Below are 27,718 nucleotides of genomic sequence, written 5' to 3'. Positions count from 1 at the left end.
TCATCATAACTCAAAAATTAGATGTAATTCTCAATGTCATGTTGCAAACAAGAACATTGCAAATAAAAATTTATTATTATTATTAATATTAAGTTTGTAAAATTCTTTATTCAAAATTATTCCATTTACATTTTTAATAAATTTGCATGATTTTTAAAATTTCCTATTTAAATACTTTTCAGATAAAATATATACATAAAAATAATCTTACTATTAGATTTTGGCTGCACAGTCACATAAAACTTTTCTGCTAAACTATCATCATGGAAAAGAACTTGTCTCACAGATAACTGGAAAGCCATATTAACATCTACAGCAAAATAATACACAAAAATCTTATATAAAATTCAGATAAAGCAAATGGTTTTAGATATATTAATATAATCTGACAAAGATAATGTTTAATCAATGACTATATTAAACAAAATGTTTATATCTAAAATTTGTTTAAAAAGAAATTACTTATTTCCATTACTAGAAAAACTACTACATCAAAAACAACTCTCTCTCAGCAGAGTAAGAGCATAATCCACAAATTTATACAAATATATATATATCTCACTTTATTGTCTAGACACAAACTAACTTGAATATGTATTAATTAATACAGTATAATAGCAGATACCGTTGGGTCTGAGAAGTTTGTCTGCTATTTGGAGGTACAAGCCAGCAGCCATATTGTATTTTAACCTAGTCATTATAAAGTGAATAATACAATGGTTTACAAAAACATCAAATTTGCATTAGGAATGTGAAAATAACAAAATGTATATGTATATGTACAATATATAATTAAAATATATATACAGTATATTATTTATCTTTTCAAATGTAAATATCACATTTTAATTGAATTCTAAATAGCAAATAGAGGATACTTTAATTAAATGGAACATAAAAATTATGACAAAATGTAAATGTTAGTTATTAAAATATCAAAAATAACCCAAGCAGAAGTAATGAAAAAAGAAAAGCAAAGCTTGTTATGAACAGAAGGATGGACTAAGTCAGTTAAGGCAGAGTTTGAATGTCGAATTGCAAAGGCAATTTGTTAGCCATTTTAAGGGATAAGAAATGTATTTGAAATCCTTTCCTCACATTTCATTTTGGAACACATTAACCCAAAGATGATCTTCCTATGTAGATCATATATTCCAACAATAAGACAGAAGTTTAATAACATTAATATGTATGACAATAAATGGTGAATGACAACTTAACTAGATTAGTCTTTGCTAACAGATAAAAAATACTGTTCATCTTTTTAAAACCTGCCCCCTCCCCTATTTCTATTTTAAGCCAGTCTTTATTTGATGCTTATGGTCAAAATTCGTCCTCCGAAAGAGCATTTGAACCGATTCTTAGTTTTAGTTTTAAAATATTTTGTACATAATTCTTTCAAATATTTGTGTTTTCATAAGATAAGTTATGGATGAAGACTTTTATTTAAAAGTAAATATTATAAGTATTATTTAAAAGTATTATTATTTAAAAGTAAATATTATAGACATCCTGTTTGAAGGATTTGGGGATTGTAAAAATGTGAGGTGTCTGCTATTCGGGAGTGTCCATTAATGGAGGTTTCACTGTTTTAGTTTTAGAGTTGTTTAACTTCAAATTATAATATAATTAAAAGTCAATTATACTAATTTCAATTTTTGAACAACAATGTAAAAAGATTTATTAGTTTCATCTGTAATTTTAGAGTAAGAAATAAATAATCAAACTTTTAACTATTACCATTTTTCAAATATTTGTATTTTTATCAAAACTAAACTAGAGGCATACTGGAAAAATATATTTTTCCAAAGATATTTAAATGTTAATAAGATAAATATTAATGAATAAAATTTAAAGTTTATTAATTATTTGAAATTTATTACAAAATGTAAAAGATTTAGATAAAGTCATTTCAGGATAAGTTGTTATAACTTGAATCTTGACTTAACAGAGAAAAATGCTATAGCAAGCTTAATCTAGTATTCTTTTCAGTCATTACATCAAATATTTCAGGCATACACACACTAAAGGCTTAATGCAGATAAGCTTTATGTAAGAAATTCATGTTTTGTATCTGTTTAATTCCTCTCATAAAAAAGTTCATTTGAATTGATGCAAATATCAAATCATTTGTAAAAATAACACTGGTCCAATGCATTTTTTACAAGCTAGACCAGTGTTTCTCAATGGGGGCGATATCACCCCCATGTGGGCGTTTTTCCATGTTGAGGGGGCGATTAGTAACAATTTATATTTTGGAGGGCGAAAAACAATTTTCTGGGCTATATAGTAAAACATTATATTAAGAATAATTAGATATTTTATTCGTTATACTAGTCACCAGTCAACTCAATGCAGTACGAATTTGGCTTTAGTCTTGGTTCTCAGCATCGGAATTTTGAAGTGAAGGGGGCGATAATAGGTAACAGTCTTATTGAAGGGGGCGACGATTCATTAGAGGTTGAGAAACACTGAGCTAGACTATGAATTGAATCTCATTGAGAATTGAGTTACAATGCAGTTTATGAATTAATCCTCTGAAGAGAATTTGGAAAAAAATAAGAAGCCGTAATTATGGCTTTTTTTCCAGATATTTCCTTACAACTTCAAGAAAGAGATATCTTAGGTAACAATAATTTAAATGATATTACATGGCATGATCACACATCATTTCATATATACAGTGTGTTTCAAAACTCATGGGCAAAAATTTAAGGGGTGATAGAAAACATCTAAACAAACATATCTAACTGAATAAAGATTGAAACTTGCCTAGTGTTGAAGAAAAGTCACTTCATTGTGCCAGTATACAATACAATCTAAACAAACAATTTTCCATACAATGTATGGGCAAAGAGCAAGCGGTGAACTGCTAGACGGCGCTGTAATGGAAAGCATAAAGCGCGAGTTTTCTTACACATCATCATTTCTACCGTGGATTTCAGAAGGCATGGCAACATACAGCAATCAGGAAAAGGCGGACATGCATTTTATGTATGGTCTTGCAAATGGGAATGCTCTGGAAGCCGAAAGACTGTACAGGCAGCGTTTCCCAAGAAGACGTGCCAGACCAAAAAATTCGAGCGATTGCATCAGTGCCTGTGCGAAACGGGATCCTTTGTCACTGGCATGCATGATACAGAGCGTGGCAGAAGTGTGCGGATGCCACAAGTTGTAGAGGACATTCTGCAAAGAGATTTAGTAAAATTATTTAGTACCTCCACTGTCCGTTTGGTATTTCATTCTTTCATGTGACAGTAATGGATACCTCCTAGCACTTTACCGCTTGCTCTTGCCCATGCACTGTATAGTAAAAATTGCTTGTTTAGATGTTTTATATCATCCCTTAAATTTTTGCCCATGAGTTTCAAAACACCCTGTATATGCAGATATAACTTTTCTGGTCTCAAAAATTGGGATTTGCATTAGAATTCATGTATGCAATAGAATAAGGTACAAAGCTAACTTAATTCAGCTTCATTTGTGTCATTTACTCTTCACTCTGCTCAATAATTTGCATGTATTATGATGTCAATATAGTTATGGTAAATGTCCTCCCACTACTACATTTTTAATTTTGGTTTTGACTTTGGAATGGTTTGGTGGTTTTTTGAACTACAGCAATCAAGTGAGTGATGTCATAATTATGTCTTTTACATATGCTAAAAAATTTCCTTCAGCATCCTGNTATGCTAAAAAATTATTTTATTTATTTATTATTTAATATTTATTTTTTTATAGTTTAAGCTCTTTTTTTCTATTTTAATTCATACTTTTAGTTTTCAGATTGCATTTCAATATATAATATCTATAACTGTGACTCCCTCCCAGGTAAATTCATTTTGGTTTTATTTTTTGGCTTCTTAAAAATTTAATATCATACACTTAGTACTCAGCATATATTATATATGCCTTTTATTGGTTAAATATTAAATTAAAAATATATTTTCCTTGTAACTAGTCTGGATCAGTTTTTTAAGAAATTGTCAACAGCTGAGAGGGGTTTAGACCCAAAATGCATTCAAAAACAATTTAAAGTGATTAATTTTGTCATGATTTTTTAAACACATGTCTTGCATGTTAAGTCCTACATTTGTCAAGTTTGAGATTTAAGTATTAAAAAATTTGTATTCTGTTTTCTATTTTAATATAACATAAAAACTGCTTTTGCCTATAGCATCTATAAAAATTGTAATAAGAATATAAATAAAATTAGTAATAATATAAATATTTCCAACCATATTCTGTAGATGATGATGGCGGTGTACTAAGCAGTCCATTAGCTTGATCGATGAAAGTGAAAAATAATTCACCACGTCCCAGTAAATAAAAATCTTTAATGACGTGAAGATGTGCCACTAGTTTAACTTCTTCCACAACTACTTGCCATAAATGCTAGTAACAGAAACAAAAAAATATTAAGATAATGAAAATATTAGTTTCTTGTTTTAATATAAAAATTCAATCTACAAAAATATATTAATAATAATAAAGTATAATGATTATTTACATAATATATAACCTTTGGTCTTTTTTTGAAAGTACAGGCATCCCTTGTATAACACGGTAGATATATTCCAAAAGGGTGTCAAGTTATGCAAATCCATGCTATAGGACAAAGGACTAATGCAAAACATGGGGTTAGGTTCCGAAGTTATTCTTTTTCATTACTAAGAGAAATATGTTTATTAAAGCAATCAATACTTTATTTCTAATCAATAATTAGGTAACAATTACAATTAAAAGTACTGTTAATAACAATTTTAGTTAAACAAGAGCATTTTCTTTTTTCAAAGTATCATTGTCATCTGAGCTTTTTTGTTGATCCTGATCAGAAATATCAGCAACATCTTCATTTTTTATTTTTATCATAATTTTCTATGGATGAAAAAATAAAAATATGTTATTAATTAATAATTTTTTCTAGCAGGTTGCATCTGTTCAGTCAAGTACAAAGTAATTTTTTCCAGAATTTGTGCTTGAATACCAAATTGTTTGAGTACAAAGATAATGCTGTATTTCATTCGTCATTTTTACAAATGATTATTAACCTACGGCTAAAAAAATGTTTAAATACACTTTACTAAATAAAAAGATTAATCTATAAAAAAAAAAAAAACAGTGACAGTCTTAAGGGTAAAAGTCTGAAAGCAATGACAATGCCACCCAGTTGATATGAAAGCTAGGACAAGGAAGAAAAAATTCTATCACTTTACATTAAAGTAAACCTAATGAAAAACACAAGACAAATTGAAAATTTCAATATTCTAAGATCCATGAGCTAATTTGAGACAACATGCATGCTTACTTGAATAAAAATAATATTGAATAATGAAATTTACACTTAAAAATTGTGAAATTTTGTATGGAGTATTTCCAAAACTGTGTTACAGCAAAACTGGACATCATGTTGTATGGGGGATATCCCCAATTTTCAAATCATATTAGAGTGAAGTAGTGTTATACAAGGGATACCTGTACTTTCTTAAATGAGATATTGAATTTAAATAAACTAAAATATTGTATTGTATACTGTATAATATGATATTTATTGTAATATATTATAATCTTATTTAAAGGAATTCAATAAATTCTGAAAATTGAAAATTTTTATGATAATGATTTACATTTAATTCTTGGACTGTCAGTTAGTTAAGTATTTTAATTATAAATAACAACCACAAATTCTAATAAATTTTACTTTTGTAAAATTTGTTAGAATTTGTTAAATTTGTAAAAATATGAGAATGAAAATTCAATCAAATAAGAGAATCAAAAATGACTGAATATATGGTAAAATGACAAAAACAAGAAAACTTTAATATTGCTAATATAAACTCTTGTTAATGATAATATAGAATTCTATATGTGAAATATACTAATACATATTAAATTAATGTTAAAATCCAGTTATAACAAGCTAACTACAAATTATCCCCAATAAATATGTTTAATTGAATACAGTGGGTAATCGGTTAACAAACATAATCCATTCAAAGACAATGTTTGCTACCCGTACAGTTTGTTAACTGATTATTGATTTACCATAGATTTTAATGGGAATTTGGTTAATTCATTCTGGAGACACCAAAAAATAAATAAAAATTATATAATTTCTTACTACATTTATTTATATGTAATAACAAACTAAAAGCAATCTCTCCATTTTTCCACGAATGGCACATGTTTGTATTTCAGATGTGATTTTCATTACTCCTTTATCTGCTTGATTCTTTTTGATTATATTTTTCTTAGCTAAGATTGTATGTACCTACTGTAGACCTGTTGAAGCCATACTGCCTAGGAACATCAGATATCTTCTGCCCACAGTCTTATCTTGGCTATAATCTCCTGCTTAGTTTATGTAGTGAACACAGTTCTGGCATGACACTCTTTTTAAGCTCCATAATATTATCAGGTTTTTAAATAAAAAGTTCAGAAAAGTACTTACAAAAATTCAGAGAACAAAAATCAACTAATGCAAAAAAGGTTATGTATACAACTGTGAAAGTCTCGTTCCATTCATAGATTCCAGTAAAATAAAGCTTTACAAATCATAAACGCATCGATGCTGCTTCTTGTTTGTTCTGGGAGGTGTTCATTATCTTAATGTGTGTTTGTTGTTTGAACATAAAAATCTTTTGTGAAAGTGTTCATTGTCCAATTTGTTTGCAGTCTGAATTATTCGTTAACCAATCACCCACTATATTTTTGTAGACTTTCCTAATTCTAATATATTTTGTTTTTAAGATAGTTATCAAAAATTCTTAAAAACTATTTGGTTTGGTGAGAGTATAACCTTGTTTTTTATATTCTAAGTAATTCAAAACTGTTGAATAATCAACACTTTCTTTCTTTTCAACAATATTTTCTAAACATTCTTCAGTACATTTAAAACTGATTAAATTTAAAAATAAGAAAAATAATAATTATAATTATTATTTTTAATTTATTTTAACTATTAAATTCAAAATTATTTAATCAATTTAATTGCAAAGAATAATTTTTAGTTACTATACGCAATTATTTAATCTTAAAGGAACAAATAATTTATTCTTACTTCGGCAGCAGTACTTCGAATTTCATCTACCACAGATTCAAAATCCGATGGAGAAAATTCTTCCTGTTTCTGAAGCATAAATAGCTTTTGGGCAAATTCATCATCTTTATTTTTAAAAATAGATTCTAGAAAAATATCAATGAATTTAAATATCTATAAGCATATTTATAATAATATATATAATGAAATTCCCTGCAATTTGTGGGATTTTATGGCTATTTTATAAATCTAAATTCATGTTAAAAGCTATATTTTTGCAAACTTCTAATCCTTCATAGATTACTGTTTCTTCACCCCTTTCAAAAATTTACAGAATTAGATAAATTATATCTACTATTAAACAAATTTAGCAATTTACTGCAAACTTGCAACCTGAATGTTGCTGGAGTTAGACTGGGTTTCAACAAGAGAATCAAATACTTCAATTGCATAGCTTTCTATTAATATTTTAACAGTTTAATTACACCCACCGGCTTCATCTAAAAATATCCAGTAGAATTACTCACAACTTCATGCATGATTACTTCCTACTATCATTTATCAGTATCACAATGATCTTTCTCTTACAGTATAATCAATAACGTGGGTACAGTGGAACATTTACTCCATGAAAAATTCTCTTGCAACAATCAATCATGCCAACATATTTTGCATAACTTTTAATTTCATATAGTTGCACCATTAACATGAATTACTTTTCACGAGTTAATATTTTACTTTCCCAATTCTGTTATATATAACATAAGAAAAGAATAGCGACCTGTCAAAAAATGAACCCCAGGATTTTTACATTTTTGGACTCAGGACTTCGAAACATCAAGAAATGCAGATGCAAAAAACTTTGAGTTTTTTTTCTATATATGGTTTTGTTCATTCTCTTTAAAGCTTATAACTCTTGTGCTTTTTGTCAAAAATTTCTGATATATTGCAGGGAGGTTTGTATATTAGGGGAATTGATGGTATTAAATTTTGGTGGTTAAAGATTGACAGAGTGGGAAGATAAAGGGGATTCGTGTGTCACATCTTGATTAGAGTCAGACTTAATGACAATTCTACTTTACTAGCATTTACAATTTTTTTTTTAAACCCATCCCTATCCTCAAAATTAAGCTTTTTGCTATTTTATAATAATTAAAAATATAAAAAGTTTTAAAAAGTTAATAAAATATAACAGATGGCACCACTAAAATTTCAAATGTTGCCAGAAAAAGCAATTTGTTGCTGGATTTTTTTTCTTTAAGTCCAAGACCTTGATCATCAGGAGATTATGAAGTGGCGATAAAAAAAATAGCATATTAGTTACTTCAGAGATACTGTAGAATAATATTTTGTAAAATTTATAAGTCCATTAACATCGTGAACTAATGAAGGCAGTTCAATTTCTTCAATTAGTCTCTTACCAGGACATATGATCTTAAAAACAAGTTTCCTGTATTAACTAAAGTTACATTATCAGTTTCAATTGAAGAATCATCCTGCTTTGTAATTTTCAGTTCTGGACAGATATAACCATTAGAATATAAAATACTGTATTATCATTTACATCTTTAACATTACATTTGTATTTTGCCGACTCCCATTCATTGACAGTAACTTTATCTTCCAATCTTATATTCAATTATCATTAAACTTCCAGGTGGATGAGATGGTGTAAATGAATATAGGATACCGCTAGTATAATCATTGTATTTACTACTCCGCTAATTACATCACAATGAATATGAATATCATCAACTCCTTTTGAAATATTTGCTAACCACTTTCCATTCAGTTCTTTCTATTCATATATCTTTGGTTCAAAGCCTAATATCTTGTGTAGTTTGCTCTTATTCAAATCAATTTTATATCCAGGTTTCAAATGAATTATAAATCTTGTTGATATAATAATAAATAACGTTATAGAATTTGTAAAAGACCTTAAATGTTTTCCATTAGAGAAATATACAAAGAAAGCTAAGTGGAATGATTATAAATTTATAGAGAAATAAATGAAGAATAGAGGAAAAGGTGTTATCAATGACATAATTAATAGATTACCATTTGAAATGCATGTACTAGGTCACTCATTTACAGGTCTTGGAACTCAGCTATTATGGGATAAAACTAGATTAAATCCCGATTTATCTTATAAATGGTCTAAACCGCGGTTTCCAACTTATTTTTATCGTAGAACCCTTTTCACCTTAGTAAAATGGACGAAAATGGAAATTTATAGGTCTACAATTTTTTCAAATTGCAGCCCAAATACTTAAAAATATCATAAAACAATTGCAGTGCAAAACTAATAATCATTGATATGCCCACTTGTATGCTGTACTGTTGCACTATAACACACTATAGATGATGGGATGTTAATAAATTAAGAAATGTGTTGTTAAAAATAAATTATTATTCGATGATTATAAAGATTGTTTAAGAAATGGAGCAGTACAGAACAATGAATCTAATTGGAGTAAAAAACATTAACTTTATTCAATGAAGGCAAATAAAGTAGCTTTATCGTATCAAGATAATAAGATATATATTGGAAGATGGAATTCACACTTAGCATTAAGTCATAAACTTATTCCTATATAAATGGACATCTTGAAAAAGCTAAACATGATTGGTGCACTTCAAACTATTCCAAAGAAAAAAATAAAGAAACTTGATGTTAATTATAAATATCCTGTGTGCAAAGTTAAACAGATAACAACTAAATGTGGCAATATGATCTTAGTTGTTTTAGTGGATTATAAATGGAATAAGTTTCAAATTCTTCTTCCAGACAGATTTAATAAAAATATAACAGATAAAAAGATTAGAACATTAAATAAAATACAATAATTAATATTTATATACAGAGATATGAAAGATTGTGAAAATTCTAATAAATCACATATCATGGAGTTTGTTGATTGATAAAAGTTAGATGTGAATGAGAACAAATTTTCAAATCCTCCAAAGATATCCTCTTTTCATCTTTTTTTCTGATAATTTAACTGATAGAGTGATGGAATTGAGATTAATTCTTTCAAATCCTTCTCCAAAGATATCATCTGTTAATACAGGTATACCTCGAGTTACGTTGTTCTCGATTATACATCATTTGTCAAAAAAATATATAAAAAAATAAAAATTAAGTTTAAGTCATTTTATTTGACTCTATGTCCGTCCGCCACAAATATTGAAATCATAATATTACTAGAAAAGTGTTAAAAGCACATAAAATCATATTAAAATATATACATATGCAGTAAATGTTAATATAATCATCATAAATTGTAGAGAACAAAATATGAAAATATCTGTGACTGTGTTGTGGTCTTACTTAGCGGTCTTTAAGCGGTCTTGGCATTTTCCACATTAGTTCCAACATCTACTGTTTGGCGTTGTTGTCAGCGCCACTCGATATTGGTAAATTTAACATAAATTAGTTTATTTTTTACTATCGAAAAATAATTTTAATAACTGTATTTGTTATTTAACCTTAAAAAATCATCTTATTTTATAATGTCTTAGAGAAACCACATTCACAAATAAAGAGTCCGCGACGTACTGTAAACATCACCAAATTGTAAACATGTCTATTCACAAGTATGTACTGTATGTACTGTACATGTATTCGTAAATTTAGATTACTTTTTCCTGTACTATATTAAAAACTAAAATTTTATTTGTTTGTAAGCTTAAAATAGATTCTTATTAACCATATATTATTAAAAATGCATTTATAAATAAAATACAGAACTGGGAATGGTTATTTGTGACAAGTAAATTCGACTTACGTCGTTTTTCGACTTAAAGTCGCCTCTCCTGAAACCAATTACTGATGTAAGGTGAGATATACCTGTATCTCCTTTTTTATAATCTTTGAGATTTGTCATATCTTTTTATCCATGTTGATTTCTGTTATGCCATTTTCAAAAGATATTATTTTTAAATGATGAGATGACAGACCCAAATCAGACCCTGTGAATGGAGAAATTTTCAGAAAATTGCACTTTTTACTTAAAAATGGGCAATTTTCTTTAAAAAACATGCTAATTTTGTCAATGTTTTGATTTTTGCTCATTTGCCAAAAAGTGAGCCAAAACAGGTAAATATATACTACTCAGAAATAACATAAAACAAAATACAGCAACATATTTTTGGCAATGTATGTATTAATATATTCTAAGTATTATTAGTATTTTAGCTATCAAATAAATATTATAGATATCTCAATAATTTTAAATCAGAAAAATGAATGAAAATGGGCATCTTTAGAAAGCAGAAAAAAATTTAATCTTTATAATCACGATAATGTCCAAAAATGTTGCTATATTGATATGATGTGAATGTTACATAAAATGATAATTAAATAGCTGAGAATTTTCTAATTAAAGTTATCTTTTATAATCTCCAAATACAGGTCATTGTATGCTTGTTTACCATTTTTTAAATAGTAAAAATTTATACATATTAAAAAAGTCAAAAATTATATTAATATCTTTTAGAATCTCAGGCTGTTTCATTAGTTTTGAAAAGCAATTTAAAATAAAATTATTTTTGTTAAGATTCTGGTTAAAACATTTTAAATTAAATTTATGGAATATAGTCTTTCATAAATAAACTAATATGGTATTTAAAAAATAAATTTAAATTTAAACAATTTCTATACAGAATATTAATATTTTAACTTACTAGGCAAAGTAGAAAAATCTTCTTGATAATTCTTTCCAAATAGACAAACCGATTTTCCAATGAAGAGCACTTTTTCTGCAACATGACTAGGAATGTATGAAGGTAACAAGTCAGCTATAACTTTAAAATTTTCTAATGGTTTATTTTCCTCTTTTATGGAATTATTCTGAAAATAAATATATGAACAGATGATTATAACATAATTTCCAATATATTATACAATCAAATTAATGCAAACAATATTTTGAAACAAATTTTTATCTTTGTGACTTTTTTAAACAATACAATAACATTAGTTTTTCATGAAGAAGTCTAATAATTAGTAATGCAAATACTGTTAAGGAATAATCTTCTCATTTCCATGATTATGAAGATGAAAAAACTCTGTCAAAGTACTTAAATACATAAATATCAGACTTTTTGATAAAGATATGATTATGTATTGAATTAATCAAAAATATTCAATTTAAGCTACAAAATGTAGGTTACATATGAAAATATTTACAGTGACATTAAGAGCTTATTTATGTTTTTAATCAAAATGAAAGTATGGTCATTGTTATATTAAGCTGTATGTTAAATCACACACAAATTACTGAATGTATTTACTGATAATTTTCTTTTATTTCCTTTTAATATATTAGATGGGTGTCTTAGTCCACCAAAACACTATATTTTCATATTGTCAATTTTTTTTCTCTTGAAAGCAATGTTTATTATAGTTATAAAATCAAAACAATTACATAAATTTGAGGCAGAGCATTAGCAAAGCCTCTTCTATGTGGCTTATAGAATTGTATTCATTCTCAAAATCTGTTTGATCGATTTTGATTAAACTTTGCCGTTTTCCATTAATTCTAATGAGGAATCCAAGAATGTAATAAAAAATGAGGGTCTGTGACTTCATTTTCAAGATATAACGTTGTTTCACATTTCATTCTCAAAATCTAATGGGCCAATTTTGATAAATCTTTGCCATTTTCCATTAATTGAGACAAGGAATCCAAAAATATAATGATGGTCCATTTAAATGTAAAAAATAGGAGTCCATGACTTCATTTTTCATATACGGAAGTATTAAAGAGATAATGTTCATGCTTTCTGATGCAACATAGTGTGTCTAACAAAATTTAGGCCTAGAGGTCAAAAATAAAAACAGCATTACATGAACCTAACAGAAAATAGGCACAAAAACAAACAAAACACAAGGACCATCAATTGCTTTGTTCTTTAATCACCCCTTCATGTCAGCAAGTAGAAGGATCATCTCTTTGTACCTGGCTAGTATAAGGATTGCCTCTCCCGTGGCCAGCAAGTACAAGGATAGACTCTTCTATGATGATGAGTGAAAAGTTAACCTGTTTGCATCCGTCAGGTACAAGGATCGTCTCATTTGTGTGTAAAAAGGTCAGGGATCACTTCTTTCTTTCTGGCCCCATCTCAATTCTATGACAAAGTCACACAAAGTCCTAGTTTATTGTTTATATTGGATAACACGTAATATGCACAATATACAATTTCAAAATCTTTGATAGGATTCTTCTTTGAACCATAAAATTAGATACACTTAACTAAAGAATATTATATACCTTTAATTAATTTTATCTAAAATTAAACAAAAACCTACCTTAGAAGAATTTGATAAAGAAGATAATTCTTGTTTATCAACCTTTTGAATAAAGAATTCTTTATCTGGATCTAATAAAAGTCCATGTAGCATCCAAGATATCAATTGTTTGCATAATACAGCATGACATGAATAAAGAAGTCTAATCATAAATATAAAACATTAAAATAATGTTTATTTAATAGTAATAAAAACAAAAACTAAAATTATCTGAAATTTCTAATACATCAAATAAGTCATTAAAATATTCAATGAAACTAAGGTTTAGTTAAAAATAATTACAAGATAAATATAACAATAAACTATTCTCTAATTTAATTTTAATTCTAATTAATTTCTAAATAAAAATATTTAAAAATCTTGTAATAATTGAAATAAAACAATTAAACAATATAATTCAAAACTGTTTGTTACCATCAATGTAAAATCATATTAAAAAACATTTTAAATATCCCTAATAATATTACAGTAGAACCTCGAAAACTCGGCCTAATGTGGACCGAAGGGTAGCCGAGTTTGTGAAAATGCCGGGTTTTCGGGAATGGGGTTAAAAAAATAAGTACGAGTGTTTCCTCAGAAAATAATGTACTGTACTTGTATGTATTGTTTACTTACAAATATAACAGAGAATAAACTGCCCAAATACCCTTAAACAAAGGAAAAGTACGTCCTTTATGAAGGCATAGAGCCTTTACTACATGAAAATGAAAATTAATGAATACACTGTGTACAGTAATTTACCTGATAAGACAGACCTCAGAAAAATACTTTATGAGAGCTTTTATACTTTTATAAAGCTGTCTATAATGAAAATTAATTAACTAAGGATTTTTTTGCCCTGCCAGGTGAGGCCGAGTTATCCGGAGTGCCGGGTTATCAAGAGCCGAGTTTTCGAGGTTCTACTGTATATTAAGGAATTACTAATTCACTCTTATAAAGATTATTTATTCACAAAATTTGCTTACTTATATAATATTTCCAATCTTGTTCTATTAGTAATATATAAAATTCTATTTTATATATATGTATGTATATTATTATTTGATTTGTTATTTCTATCTAAAAATGTTATTAGAAACAAATATTTCCTAGCCTACTTATTTAGTTTCTATATACTTGAAGGAAAACAATTAAAATTTAATTAATTTATTGTACAAATTAAATCATGAAGATTAAATATTAAAAATATTCTTTATTTTTTTTCCCAAAACATAATAAATTCATGAATCTAAAATATATTTTAAGATCAAGAATAAATAAAAAATTACAAAAACAATCTAAAAAAGTAAAATTTATTTTAATTTATATTACATTTAATTTATTTATTTAATTTATTTTAATTTAATTAATTTATTTATTAAGTAAAAAAATTTATTTTAATATTGTCGATTACAATTCATTTGTATGTAGATTTTGAAATTTGATATGAGATTGATAGATGATAGATATTTGATAATAGATACAAATACAGTTAAAAAAGTAAAAATACAGATGTTTCACAGATGTTCAAAACCTTGAATGTCAGTTAGATTTGATTAAGTTTGAACATTGTATCTGAAGATGGACTTGAAAAATGCATAAAGCCTGGTACTCACATGCGAAAACGGACAACGAAAATGGTTGCCGTTCTGTCGTCTTTCCGTGTCACGTGTACTCACATGCAGAAATGACCCTATAATTGAAACGCGCCATCTGCCAGCTGTAAATATATAAACAAGCTATTACAATAGGTAGGCCGTGTGCCAGTAATCGAAAATGACATCTACCGGGATGCCATCTACCAGGATCTAACCTTGCTTTGTTATATCAATTAAACTTTTTAAGTTTGCCTTTGATCTTATCGCAAATAAAAAAACCTCAAAAACAAATAATTTGGATAGGAAAAATATTCTAAATCGTTGAAAGTTAGGAATATCAAATACTTTCGTTGCCAAATTATGATTACTCCATTCCCAATACTTTATGCAATAAGTCTATTTGACATTAATATTTAAATCAAATAGTAATATAGCGTATAAATGAAATATATTAGCATATTAGTGTACAAATAAAGCTTTTTAGCTTGCTGATCGCCATAGTTCAAATGCTATCATCCCACGTGATCTTTATGACGACATTGCTAAACAGTCTTCCTATTGATCTAATTTTTGCCATTCCGCTTTCCACCACGGCAGAAGTTGAAAATTTTCAACTTCGTATTCCATCTGCTTCGACGGCAAAAGTGACATCATTTTGCCGTTCCGTCAACGGTTTCCGTCATCCGTTGCCGCGTGTCAGTACCAGGCTTAATACCAAAAATTTTAAAAAATTACCTTTATCAGAAATGACCTTTATTATGTTTGAGATATTATAATGTAACATAGAGCCAGAACTTGAAAAAAATAAATAAAATATAGTGTGTAGCCATTATTTTTTTTGTCTCTAGATATATCTCTTACAAAAACTTCAAAATATATGATAGTCAGAGGTCCTCAAAGATATTCCAAAAACAATAATGAATAGAATATATTTAAAACAACACACACAAATTTTATTCAAACTACTAACTTTTTTAAAGCAGAGTTTACTAATGGATTTCCTGACGAAACATACTTATGAAGTAATTCAAGAATACAACATCCATGAATCTAAATAAATATAAATAAGTATTAATTAAATAGTCTTTTAATAAAAAAAATTGTTTATAATAAATATCAAACACAATATTAATAAATTTATATGATTAAAAGATTAAGAAAACAAAAAAAATATACTGATAGTAATTTAATATTTAAATTCAGAAATTAAATACTTAGCATTATGATTTCTATTAATTTTTTTCTGAAATTTTTAAGACATTTGTCTGTGACTGCCATTTGATTCAAGTTTTCCAAGTATTCATGTTGTAAACTTACCAGAAGTTATATTAATTTTATTCCAATCAAAAATTGTAAAAATATAAGTAGCTTAACATTCAGTGACAAAATTTTAGGTTAAGTTTCCATGTAAAATTTAAATAAAAATATTATTACATCCAATAATCTTGAATTTCTCATTATTGTTATTATTGTTTAGGTAGGGACAGTAGGTCTAATGCACTTAAGTATCATTACAAGGTCCATTGCATACCCCCATGAGAGATTACTTCACAAGTCTGATCTCTAAAAACAGAGAGCAGACTTCTGAAGAATGTCAAGGAATTCACCAGAGCTGAACAAAGTAGAACTCAGATAAACAATTCTACCTGAGTAATCTGCACACTCACATATCCTATCAATTCTTTCCCAGTCAATTTTTCCTTACATTTTTAAAAAATAATTTCCATAATGTTGCTTTGGTCAATTATTTCCATTATTCTACAGGGTACTTATGTTTGCACAATTCTTCCCACATTGATGTCAACTTTAACATATAAAATGCATTTAAAAATATTAAATTTTTGAATATAAAATTATTAAATCTCTTTAATTATGTAACGCATTTAAATCATTTTCTATTTTCAAGTTATATTATAAATTGTTTTCTACAGGTTTATGTTTCTTCTACATTGTATTTAGATAAGATTAATAAACACCAGAAAAGGTTGTTATTCACAATTTATTTTTACCAAGTAATTAGTATACAATACTTAACATTTATACACTTATAAAAGTATTCACACCACCTTTACAATCTACACAAGATGATAATTAAGTGATGAAGGATTTAGGAGTTCTATGCTGTTAATCATATTTTATAATCCTACATTTTTGTTTGAAAAAATATTCATCAATTTGCAGATATAATCTACAAACCTCTACAAATTTTGACCTCTATTATCACAAATTTTATTTAAGTTCTATATCATTCATTTCTATATCATATTAGTACCAGATTTTACTACAAAAATTTGCTTTTGTACTAGAAATTAAATATAGGGATTTAAATTGAAGAATAATGGCACACATCGTCTTTTACTTTACATCTTGGAGAAAAATTTTATACATTTCAACTGTATGATATTTTTACCTCAAACAAAAAATAATTACATCAAAAATAAAATTTTTCTCTAAATGGTACTAACAGATCTATCATGAACAAATCACTCTCCTAAAAGTATTTTTGGTTGATCACTATTTTTGTTATGATCTATATAACTCTGGAATGGAACATAATAGAGTTATATGTACAGAAAATACTAAACAATTTGTTGATGAAGAAAATTATATTATTTGTCTTGAAACAAATAATATTTCAAAAGATTATTTAAGAAAATAATATTCTAGAGAAAAATATATGGCAAAAAAAAAACTGTCTGAAATAAAACTTTTTTAAGAGAAGAATCATCTGAAGAAACTCTTGAATAACTTGTCTGAGGAATAACCATCTGGAGATCAATTTCTGGAAAATAATTGTCTGGTTACATCACAAATGAGATGAAGAGGAGTTGTCTCAGCAGATCAAAAAATATGGATATGGTTGAGGAAGAGAGTCTCAGTCAGCACAAATATTTACAAACAAGTCATCACAATACAAATCAAAAAGTGAACATAATTTCAGTTGAAATCTTTAGTTCACCCAGAGAGTGGGCTATACAGAAATGTCTTGTTATGCTTTAAACCAGAGTAAACCTCCATGGCTTAGAATAATTGGAGGTAGTCCAATCTTTGACAGCTCTATAGAAAGTATTGTAAAAAATGCTAAAAGCTGGTTCACCCTCTACAAAAGGATATGAAGCATCCTCCTTGGCTAGTAAATCAGCACTTGCATTGCCAATATCTTTATGTCCTGGCACCTACAAGAGAAAGATACCATTATGGGTAACCAGCTCACTGAAGTAAAAACAGCACTCCCAAATATGTGCTGAAGTAACCCAAAAGGAATAAAGTGCCTTTAAGGTAGCTTGACTGTAAGAAACAATGTACATAGTCTTATTGAAAAGACCTATATAAAACAGTGTAAACACCAGATAACAGCTGGCAACTCTGCATGAAACACAGTGAAGAAGTTACCCAATGGGACAAAAAAGCCCCTCAGCCTGAATGAATAGGTGCAAAGGATAAAGACCCAACAGAACTTCACAACTTACCAGAGTCATAGACTATCAGAGATAATACTCTTGATAAAGATATTTTGTTTGCAAGTTTGCAAAACACTAATCATTATTAATTTACATAAGTCAGGAATATATAAGTTGTGAGAATCTGGGATTTATGCAAAATATTTGTCAAATTATTATTTTAAAATTTAAAAATTGATAGAAAAATATCAGTCTTTGTCTTCCTCTGACTCAGGGAAGACATTTACTTTCTACTGAAGTGATAGTTTCAGAGCAGTGAACCGCTCAAACTATCCGCACAACCACCCAACTTCCTTCTTGAGGAAATATGGCTTCATCTGATTGGATGTCAATGTGCAAAGGTCACCTTTAGATGTGCTCTTAGCCATTGCTTTAGTCATACTCTGCTTTAGTCAAGTCAGCCTTGCTCTAGCCATTGTTCCTGGTTTGGCACCCTTACTGAGTGACTAATGGATAAATAGTCAGTCTTGTTTCATTATGTGTCTGGTTCTCACAAAAGGTTCTCTTCAACCAAGGAAACAAACAGTCAAAGTTCACAATACAAGATACTCAAGGTAATATGATAAATTGTATGTGTAAACTCTCTCTCAGTAGCACTAGAGATTGTAGATTGATATCCTTATCCAATTGGTTTGTTGAATTTATCCTTATGTTAATTTAGTAATTCATTCATGTATTCATTTGTTATTATAATCTATAGAATAAATAGAATAAATATAGTTTTTTTTATTCTAAACCGTCTAAGTTAGTGACTAACTCCATTGTTAGTCTACGTTAACACAACATGTAACACTTGAAAGTAACCCTCCTACTTTCCAGTTAAATTTATATTTAAATCTTCATCCAGTCGGAAGATAATATAACTAAGTGGTGTCAGGACCCTGACATGTAAAGGAAAGATCTTGCCAATCTCACTGAACATTTTTATAATAAACCGTCCTGATAGTGAGAGAGGTGTACCGGAACCAACTCGATCTCATAATTGGTGTCATCAGAGGGGATTTGATGCCTCATAGTCTCACAAAATACAGTAATTATATTTTAAACTTTAAAATTTGAAGAAAAAGAAATATGTACAATACAATCCAAAATTTAATGGAAAATAGTTATCAATTGAAAGAAATAGCAGTATTTATATTGTTATGTATATTTTCAATACGTTATGAGATTTTAAAAAAAAATGCATTATTAATTTACAAACATATATCTAAAAACTGTCATACCTTTTGGACTTTTATATGAAGAATAAGTTGTTTCAAAACAGAGAACATCAGCTGATACTATAAAAGAAAAAAAATCTTACAGCAGGAAATTAAAATTATAATAATGAAATAAAATTAAACAGTAAAATAACAATAATTTTTAAAGAAACATAATTTTATTAAAGTGGTAAATGAAAAATGGTCTTCCCATGGGTTCCCAAGGCTTACGCAGAAAATGATTGATCGCTATCACCATGCACACTCACATCATGACTGATCGGCAGGCTAACAACCCTCTCCATGTGGTACAACAGGTTCCTATCACATTCAATCTGTACCTAAAAATGCTCTGTACTGAGAATGCCAAGAAATGACATATTCAGATCGTGTACAGGAGATGTCCAACCATCTTTGACATCCTTTGCAATGGAAAAGACCCCCCAACCAGAACAGACTCCCTGGTGTGTATAGTATTCCCATTAGGGACAACAGGTTTGATAGGGACCACATTTACATCTAATCCACAAAACGCTCCTTGGAGGTCAGAGTTCAGTAACATATAGCGAACATACATCATAAGAGAAATACTTCTGCCCTCGCCACATACACTGTCGATTTGGACATTGTGGCGGCCTTCCACCAGGCAAAGCTCGTATACGCACCATGTCACACACCGAACACCTTAAGTGGCTAGAGGCCATTCACATTTATAAAATCGACCCTCAATGACAACTGCATCAATTTTAAGGATGAGTTGGTTCTGTCGCCAGCCTGGCAGGCATTGATGGACTCCAAACTTTACGGTCATGATAGGTCAACCAGACGAATACGCATGCGTCTCACATAACACCTTCTAATGTTTCTCAAATTTCCTTAACGGTTTGCTCTGTCCCATCAGTAATTCTGTTTCATACCTGAAGAAGAACTCATATCAGTTTGAAAATGTTTGTGGTAATCTTTATCTTTTGTTTTTTATATCACACCGGTTATAGGTTCTAAGAGTGCATGGGATTTAGTTGATGTATATTATTTTCCTTAAAAGTAATTTCCTAATAAAAGTAATTTACAGTGTTTCTATCTTGGAATTAAACAACATTATATATCATTAGATACAACATAATTTTCTTCTGGTACGAATGCTTATGATTTACTTATTCCTTATTAAGAGTTTTTTTTTTTCAATTTTGTCTGTTATTTTTAGCTACTGAAAGACAGTTATCAAATCATTTCAAAAAATTATCATCATCAAAAGATACTTTAATTTTCTTACAAAATTTCATTAAAATTATTTTAATTATTGCTATATTAAATATTAAAACTATACTATTTTAAATACAAATTTCCTTAAATGTTTAGTATTTTCTATTTAAAGTTTAGTTTATTTTTAACCCTATATATATGTAAAATTTTTTTCAATTCATTAACAGAATTCAAATCTACAATTGAAACAAATTCAATACACCAAATAAACCCAAAGATACATTTTTTTCTTTATTCGAAATTGTAACAAATTTGCCTTATGCGTAGCAATGTATATAAAAAGTATAATTATGAGTTAGAATAAATCTAAAAGATTTTAAGTTAAGACTGAAAAAATAAAACAGTTCTTACTTTATCCAATTTATGTTGAAAATGTGAAAGAGGAACATAAGGATCTTCTAAAATTTCTTTTTCTAATGCTAAAAGATCTTGACAATAAGGGTTAAGTACATCTTGCAACCCACTACAAAATGCTTGAACATATAAGCCATGAAGATTGTCTAGATTTATTAGATATACAAAAGTTAGCATTGTACTCATCATTTATTGTATAATATTGTAAAAATATTATAGTACTGTTATACCTTCATTTTCTTGTGTACCATGAGAATATTTATTTATAAATTCCTGAAAATCTTTATAATTTGTGCCCAAAAGACATAAGTGATCTAATAATGCTATTTCACCAGGGTGAAGGAAAGATAATCCCTTTAAAACCTGAAATCAAAATATACAGAAAAGTAATTTGTAAAAGTGTTATTCATACTACATTTATCAAATAATTAATTTAAATTATATAGTAAAATATATTTAATTAAATTAAAGAGACTGAAATATTAATTTATTCATAAAGATTGGTTATGCATTAAAGAGAACAATATTGAGACAAATGACTGATCTTAGTATTTTGCAACAACTCTAGCATTTTTATTGTTAAAAACTACTTTATTATGTTAAAAAAATCTTTAACTATCAGTTATCTAGTTAGCAGTAAAAAGAATTTTTACTGCTAACTAAATAAAATGGAAAATGATAGATTACAAATAGTAAAATATTGAACCTATTTCTTATAAATCTGATAAAACTTAATTGTTTCAAAAGGAAACATTTGCTTTTTTAATTAAACTATTTATTATATCATATTTCTGTACATGTACAGTACATGCATGCTCTTAACGAGGCACAATTGTCACTATATTTTACAAAGTACATGAAAAATTCATTATTTAAAAAAATACTTTTTATAGTATCAGATGTATTTTTTATTTTTATTTTTAATAATGATTACCACAGCTCTTAATGAAAAGTTACTGTATAAATACATTTACATTAGTTTACATTGACATAGCAGTGCAATGCCAAAACAAGCTGGCACACATAAGAGCGTGCTTATACATGTGTAACAGCTTAAGTGTACAATTTAATGATAATAATGTTATGTTAACTGTAAAGAACAGACACAAACTTTGCTCAATATCTTGGTGTGGTGACATGGTACAGAGTTGTTCTGAAAGATACAGAATTTCATGTCATTAAATTGTTCCTTGATTATTGGAATTAGCATGGCAGATAAGGTGTTTTTGTAGAATTCTGCATTCACAAACTCATTTATAAAATATAGTCTCCAACACCTTTACTGGATATTCATTCTATACCATGAGTCACCATGAACTTTACATCAAGCAATTTATTATGGGCTTTAAATTTTCTATACCTAACGTAGAGTTTTCCATCAGATCTATACAGGTTAAATTTGAATTTATCCAAAATCTCAGAATCTCACATCAATGCTCCAGTCCATATGCTATTTAGTCCAATAAGCCACTGTCTGCACAATTTACTGATTAGTAATGGCTTCTCACACTAACAGCAGGATTTTAAACTCATGTAGCACATGCTCATTTTTACACCTGTCTGCTCTTCCCATATTACTTTCAGTTCAGAAAACTAATAATATATACTGGCATGCTTTGCTAGTACAGTCGACCCCCCTATAAGATATAGATACGTTCCAATTTATTAGGAATCCGATTTCTTACAAATCGTTCCAATCACAGCCCGACACGTGTCAAGTTTACGGACTACGGCTGATTGAAAGGTTTTCTTCCATAAAATTAATCGATTCTACACTAATCCGACTCAACATTTCCAAAATACGTATATTTTTTCGTAGTTTTATAGGAATCGTAATTATAGGGACGTAATTATAGGGGGTCGACTGTATAGCATACTCATACATTCTCATACATCCAACTTTTCTTTCAATATTCCCATGTTAATGTCTCATATTAATAACAAATGCATGATTGATGACAATGCACAATTTTACAAGTGGATAAACCTTTAGTATTCAAAGCTACAATAGACTTTTTAAAGTATTAACTGTCAAAAATTTTCCATTTAGCTTATAAAGAAACACCATATTTACATGAATTTTTATACCAATGGACAACACAATCACCAGAAACATTATTACTGTAGATTTTGCTAGCCAATGAAAAGCATACAGTACTTATGTTTATGTCATGGATGAAGCAATCTTTAAGGTTTCTTGAAGAAATAGTAATTTAAAAAATAAACAAGGTTTTATGAATGATACAATTTCTGCTACTGTATATCTAAAAAAAAACATTGTTATTATTCTACTAGATCAGCGCTGTCCAACTTATCATAGCCCGCGGGCCATATTTTCTTCACCAAACATTTCGGGGGCCAAGAAGGTTGCTGCTGTATTCAGCCAGGTTAAGTGAAGTTACGCAAACTAAATAGTACCTACTTTAAATTCAAATTAGATTTAAATTTCCACATAGTAAAATAATTTTAATATTAATAATAATAATTTAGTAACATAAATTTATTCATAGTAAAATGTACTCGGGGGCCGTAAAAATTATTTGGTGGGCCGCCAGTTGGACAGCCCTGTACTAGATCATAAAAGACAATTTTTCTGTTTGGTTTTTCTAAATGTTGTTGGTATTTTTTGAAAGTCAAAAATATTCCTATATTTATTATGTATGTTAAGTATGTATAGCTTGTAACAAAGAATAACCAGCAAATTCATCATCATCCAAACCAGAATAATGATGAATACATAGTTTACAACCCTCTGTCTTTCCACCTTTAGAAGCAGTTGTCAGCTTGTCAGTCTGAACTAGAAATTCTCTATGTTTTTGAGATAACAAAATACCTTTAATGCATGTCTTTGTAATCATGCATTTACAACCAATACTAAAATTTCCAAGTTTACTTATATGGTAAAATTTTTTTTAAATTGTCTGCTCTCCAACATTAACATTTCTTTTTTTCTGGATTAAACATTGCCGGACATATGAGAATTTCAATGAAAACTTTAAATTTCTGTTAAATTATGAGAAATTAACTTTTTTTCTCTAAAAAATTTCTGCATACAAAGTTTTGTTTCAAAATATGAAAGATTTTCTGCCCTTTAGGCTGTGTACACACTAGGCGTTTTGCGTTGCATTAAATGCGCGTTAGCAGCGTACACACCAGGCGTTAGCTCGGCGTTAGACGAGCGTTTAGTGGAGCATACGCACTGGCTCAGTTTGGAAATGGACGTGAAAGTAATTGCTTGTGTGCCCCTCCTCCATCGTTGCTATAAAAGACGTATCCAAAACTAAGACAAAATAAACCCGTTTTTTAATTATTTTAAAATATCTATAAAATCCTTTGACAATGGTTGGTCTCTTTTAGATTTCATCAATAAATAGATCAGTATCAAAATGATCGTTCTCCATTTCGGCCAACGTATGTCCACTCTACCTGAAAACACGTGATCAAATGTACAGTAACATGGCAGCACATATATCTCAAAGCGCTCGGCTGACGCCCGCAAAACGCGCGATCGAATGTACAGTAACATGGCAGCACATATATCTCAAAGTGCTCGGCTGACGCCCACAAAACGCGCATTGTAAGAAAAATCTATAAACACGTGTTTAATGCACGCTTGGCCAAAAGCACACGTTTGAGTGTGTACGCTTATGCAGAACTCTTGGGTTTTTAAACGCGCATTTAAAAATGTCTAGTGTGTATGCAGCTTCTTCTGATAATGACATTTGAACAATCGAATAATACCCCAATCCAGCAGTTGCACGACAGCTGTAGCATTTGGCAGTAGAGTAAACACCTTAATTGCTTGCAGTCCTTCAACTTTTCCATGAGCAGGACAGTTGTCAACAACGAATGATACATTTCTTTTTTGCTTAACAAATTGGGAGTCGTATTTGTGAAGAATTTCCTCCCAAATTTTGAAAGTCATCCAACCTTTTTAATTTGCTTCATATGATGGGTAAACTCTTCACTCCCTCAAAACATCGAGGCCATCGAGATTTTCCTATATCCAAGGGCTTCGGCTTTTCGGAGCCATCAGAGTTTGCTCTGAGAAGGATCGTAACTCGCAGCTTCGATTTGCTTCCGCCGTGGCAACTCTCGTTTTTAAACATAGCGGTTTTCTCCAGAAGCAACTTGTAGAAAAATCCTGTTTCATCACGATCGAAAACGTTTTCCAGTAAATAACTACTTACCACACCAGATTAATGATAATGATGCACTTGGAACCAATTACGGCATGGTAACAAAATAATAAAAAAAACTAACATTTTTGAACCTCTTTGCAGCTCTGCATCAGGTTCTTAATTGTTCAAAAACATTCGTCTTTTCGTTGTCTCGTTACCACGCCATAATTGGTTCCGAGTATGTCTTTAACGTTTTCAGGTTTATATGATTTCTCAATCTCTCGTAAAACTCTCTCTTTCCAAGTTTCAACCAAGGTCATATCAACAGATTCTTTTTCTCTGTATGGCTTTTTGAAAGTTGGGCTGTACAAACCTTAAAATCTCTCCAACCATTCATCACCAACAATAAAGTTGGTTTCCTCTCCAAGTACCCCAGCGATTTCCACGGCTTTTTGTTTCGGTATCGGCCCCGAAACGGGAAGACTCGACAAACAAATTTGCTTTAGCCAATGTACCGGAGCATCTTTGACATCTTTGTACGGCAACTTTTTCTGGCGTTTTCAAGACGGCCGCAACAAAGACTCAAGACAAAGTTTCTTAATTTCCTCTTTTTCTTCAAAATTACCATCGATGTTGTTCTTGGAAGATATTTTGCTTGCAAATTTGGCTGGCGAAGTTTTATTACGCCTACATTCAAATTCATATACAAGTTTGTACTTTTCCTTCGGCGTAAGCATTGTTAGCTTTCGGATACTCATTTCTAACAGAAATGTGAAACACGTGCTACATATAACACATGAATGAAAGATGAGAAAATGCCAAAATCAGATTCTGTTGTGACGTTAAGCTGTGTGGTGTGAACTCATTGATATAACGAGTTCGCATCACATATCTATGACGACTTATGCGGACTCGTCAGTATGTATATGTATGTATATACATACAAAACATACATTCATATTCAAAATTACATTAAATGAATATTTATTTCTTTAATATTTTATAACATTTTGCTATTATACTAACTTGTATTCCTTCTTCTTCTCTGTCTACAAATATATTTCCCGGGTATCCCCGCAGGGCTAACAACAATTCGTGAAGCATTAAAACTCGAAAACAAATTACACCGCATCCAAGCGTCTAAATTGCCGCCATTATAGTTTAGCGAGTTTGATAGCGCCTCCTATCGGAATCAAAAGAGTCTAGCACCTGAGAGCGTGGCCTACGTCATACTACAGACCCGTTGATGGAAAGTTTCGAATATTTCACGCTAGAGGTCGGGATTACGTCCTATTCCCTGTGTTTTCGTTAGCGTTTACGTTAGAGTGAATAGTCTCAAAACGTAAGAATGTCGCTCTATTACCATGGAAATTATAAAATTAAGTGCGTTAAATTACTTATATTATTTTAATATTAGGGAATATTAAACTGTTTTGCAAAGCAATTTTGGATGCGCTTTTCAGAACATCGACATTAGGTACAGGAGTTGATCCAAAATGGCTTTGACCAAAGTCGAAACACTCCAGGAATTTTTAACGGAGTACGGCAAAGCATGGAACGTAGATTCAGAGGATGCATCAAAGCAGAGGGAAATCTATGTTGTTAAATGCCTCACCTGTACCATTAGTAATAAACCCTATAACTCTCTCACGAAGGATTTTCGGACCCATGTTCATATAAACTTTGTGTAATTTTTCGGTGTCAGAAATACAACCCTACATTTATGGACACCAATTTAGATACACCCTGTATAATACTTTTAAACCTACAAAATGTTTCTTGCCAATGAAAAACATCTCAAAAATATCAAATTTAAAAAGTTTTTCAAACATTTTAGAATTATATTTTTAAATACCGGATTTTTCTCGACCTCATACGACATCGAGAACTAAAAATTCGCATAACATCGCACCAGGTTTCTAATTTATTTCTCATATTACTTTCTGTTCCAACAAATAACACACAAAAGCGGATAATTTCCGATTTTACAGTCAAACCTCGGTTTTCGAACGTAATTCGTTCCTAAAAGTTGTTATAAAACCGAAATAAATTTTCCCATAAAAAAACAGTTTAAAATGAATTAATCCAATCCTGACCCCAAGAATAAAGCCTTTTTTTTAAATCTTTTTTACCTGTATTTGATGGATAAAAATGTCTATAAATGCAATGTAATATTATATATAATAAATTCTTATTTAATATTACTTAAGTAGCTTTAAACCGAATTCTCGGATGCCATTATATTACTTGAATGTCAATTAACGCAATTTTTATTAATTAATTTAATTCAAATTCAACTCCGGCACGTACCGAAAAACGGAAGTAGTATCTTTCCCCCATGCGCATTGAAATTTAATTTAAATAGCAACGTCATCTATGATTTGAGTCATG

The 27,718-nt window shown here is 29.2% G+C and overlaps 1 protein-coding gene across 3 annotated transcripts; it reads right to left on the bottom strand.

Moving 5' to 3' along the window:
• Nucleotides 1-27,718, bottom strand: LOC111634046 (gamma-tubulin complex component 4-like). Of its 3 annotated transcripts, none has more exons than XM_023378727.1 (10): nucleotides 27,638-27,718; nucleotides 21,437-21,569; nucleotides 21,204-21,352; nucleotides 19,614-19,670; nucleotides 15,900-15,979; nucleotides 13,353-13,494; nucleotides 11,726-11,891; nucleotides 7,061-7,185; nucleotides 4,239-4,395; nucleotides 1-310 (listed from the first exon to the last, which is right to left on the bottom strand). In XM_023378727.1, exons 1-10 carry the CDS (start codon nucleotides 27,671-27,673, stop codon nucleotides 168-170), a joined length of 1,188 nt encoding a protein of 395 aa, XP_023234495.1. In that variant the 5' UTR covers nucleotides 27,674-27,718; the 3' UTR covers nucleotides 1-167. The 3 variants fall into 3 exon arrangements, with proteins under 3 accessions (XP_023234495.1, XP_023234496.1, XP_023234494.1); XM_023378728.1 differs by lacking the exon at nucleotides 27,638-27,718 and adding an exon at nucleotides 27,183-27,300; XM_023378726.1 differs by lacking the exon at nucleotides 27,638-27,718 and adding an exon at nucleotides 26,354-26,579 and having other exon boundaries at nucleotides 19-310.

The sequence above is a fragment of the Centruroides sculpturatus genome, unplaced genomic scaffold, assembly GCF_000671375.1.
Source record: "Centruroides sculpturatus isolate CEXI.00-Female unplaced genomic scaffold, Cexi_2.0 scaffold887, whole genome shotgun sequence".
NCBI classification, from domain to species: Eukaryota; Metazoa; Arthropoda; class Arachnida; order Scorpiones; family Buthidae; genus Centruroides; species Centruroides sculpturatus.
The sequence above is the reverse complement of the archived record's forward strand: the minus strand, read 5'-3'. Positions and strand labels throughout refer to the sequence as shown.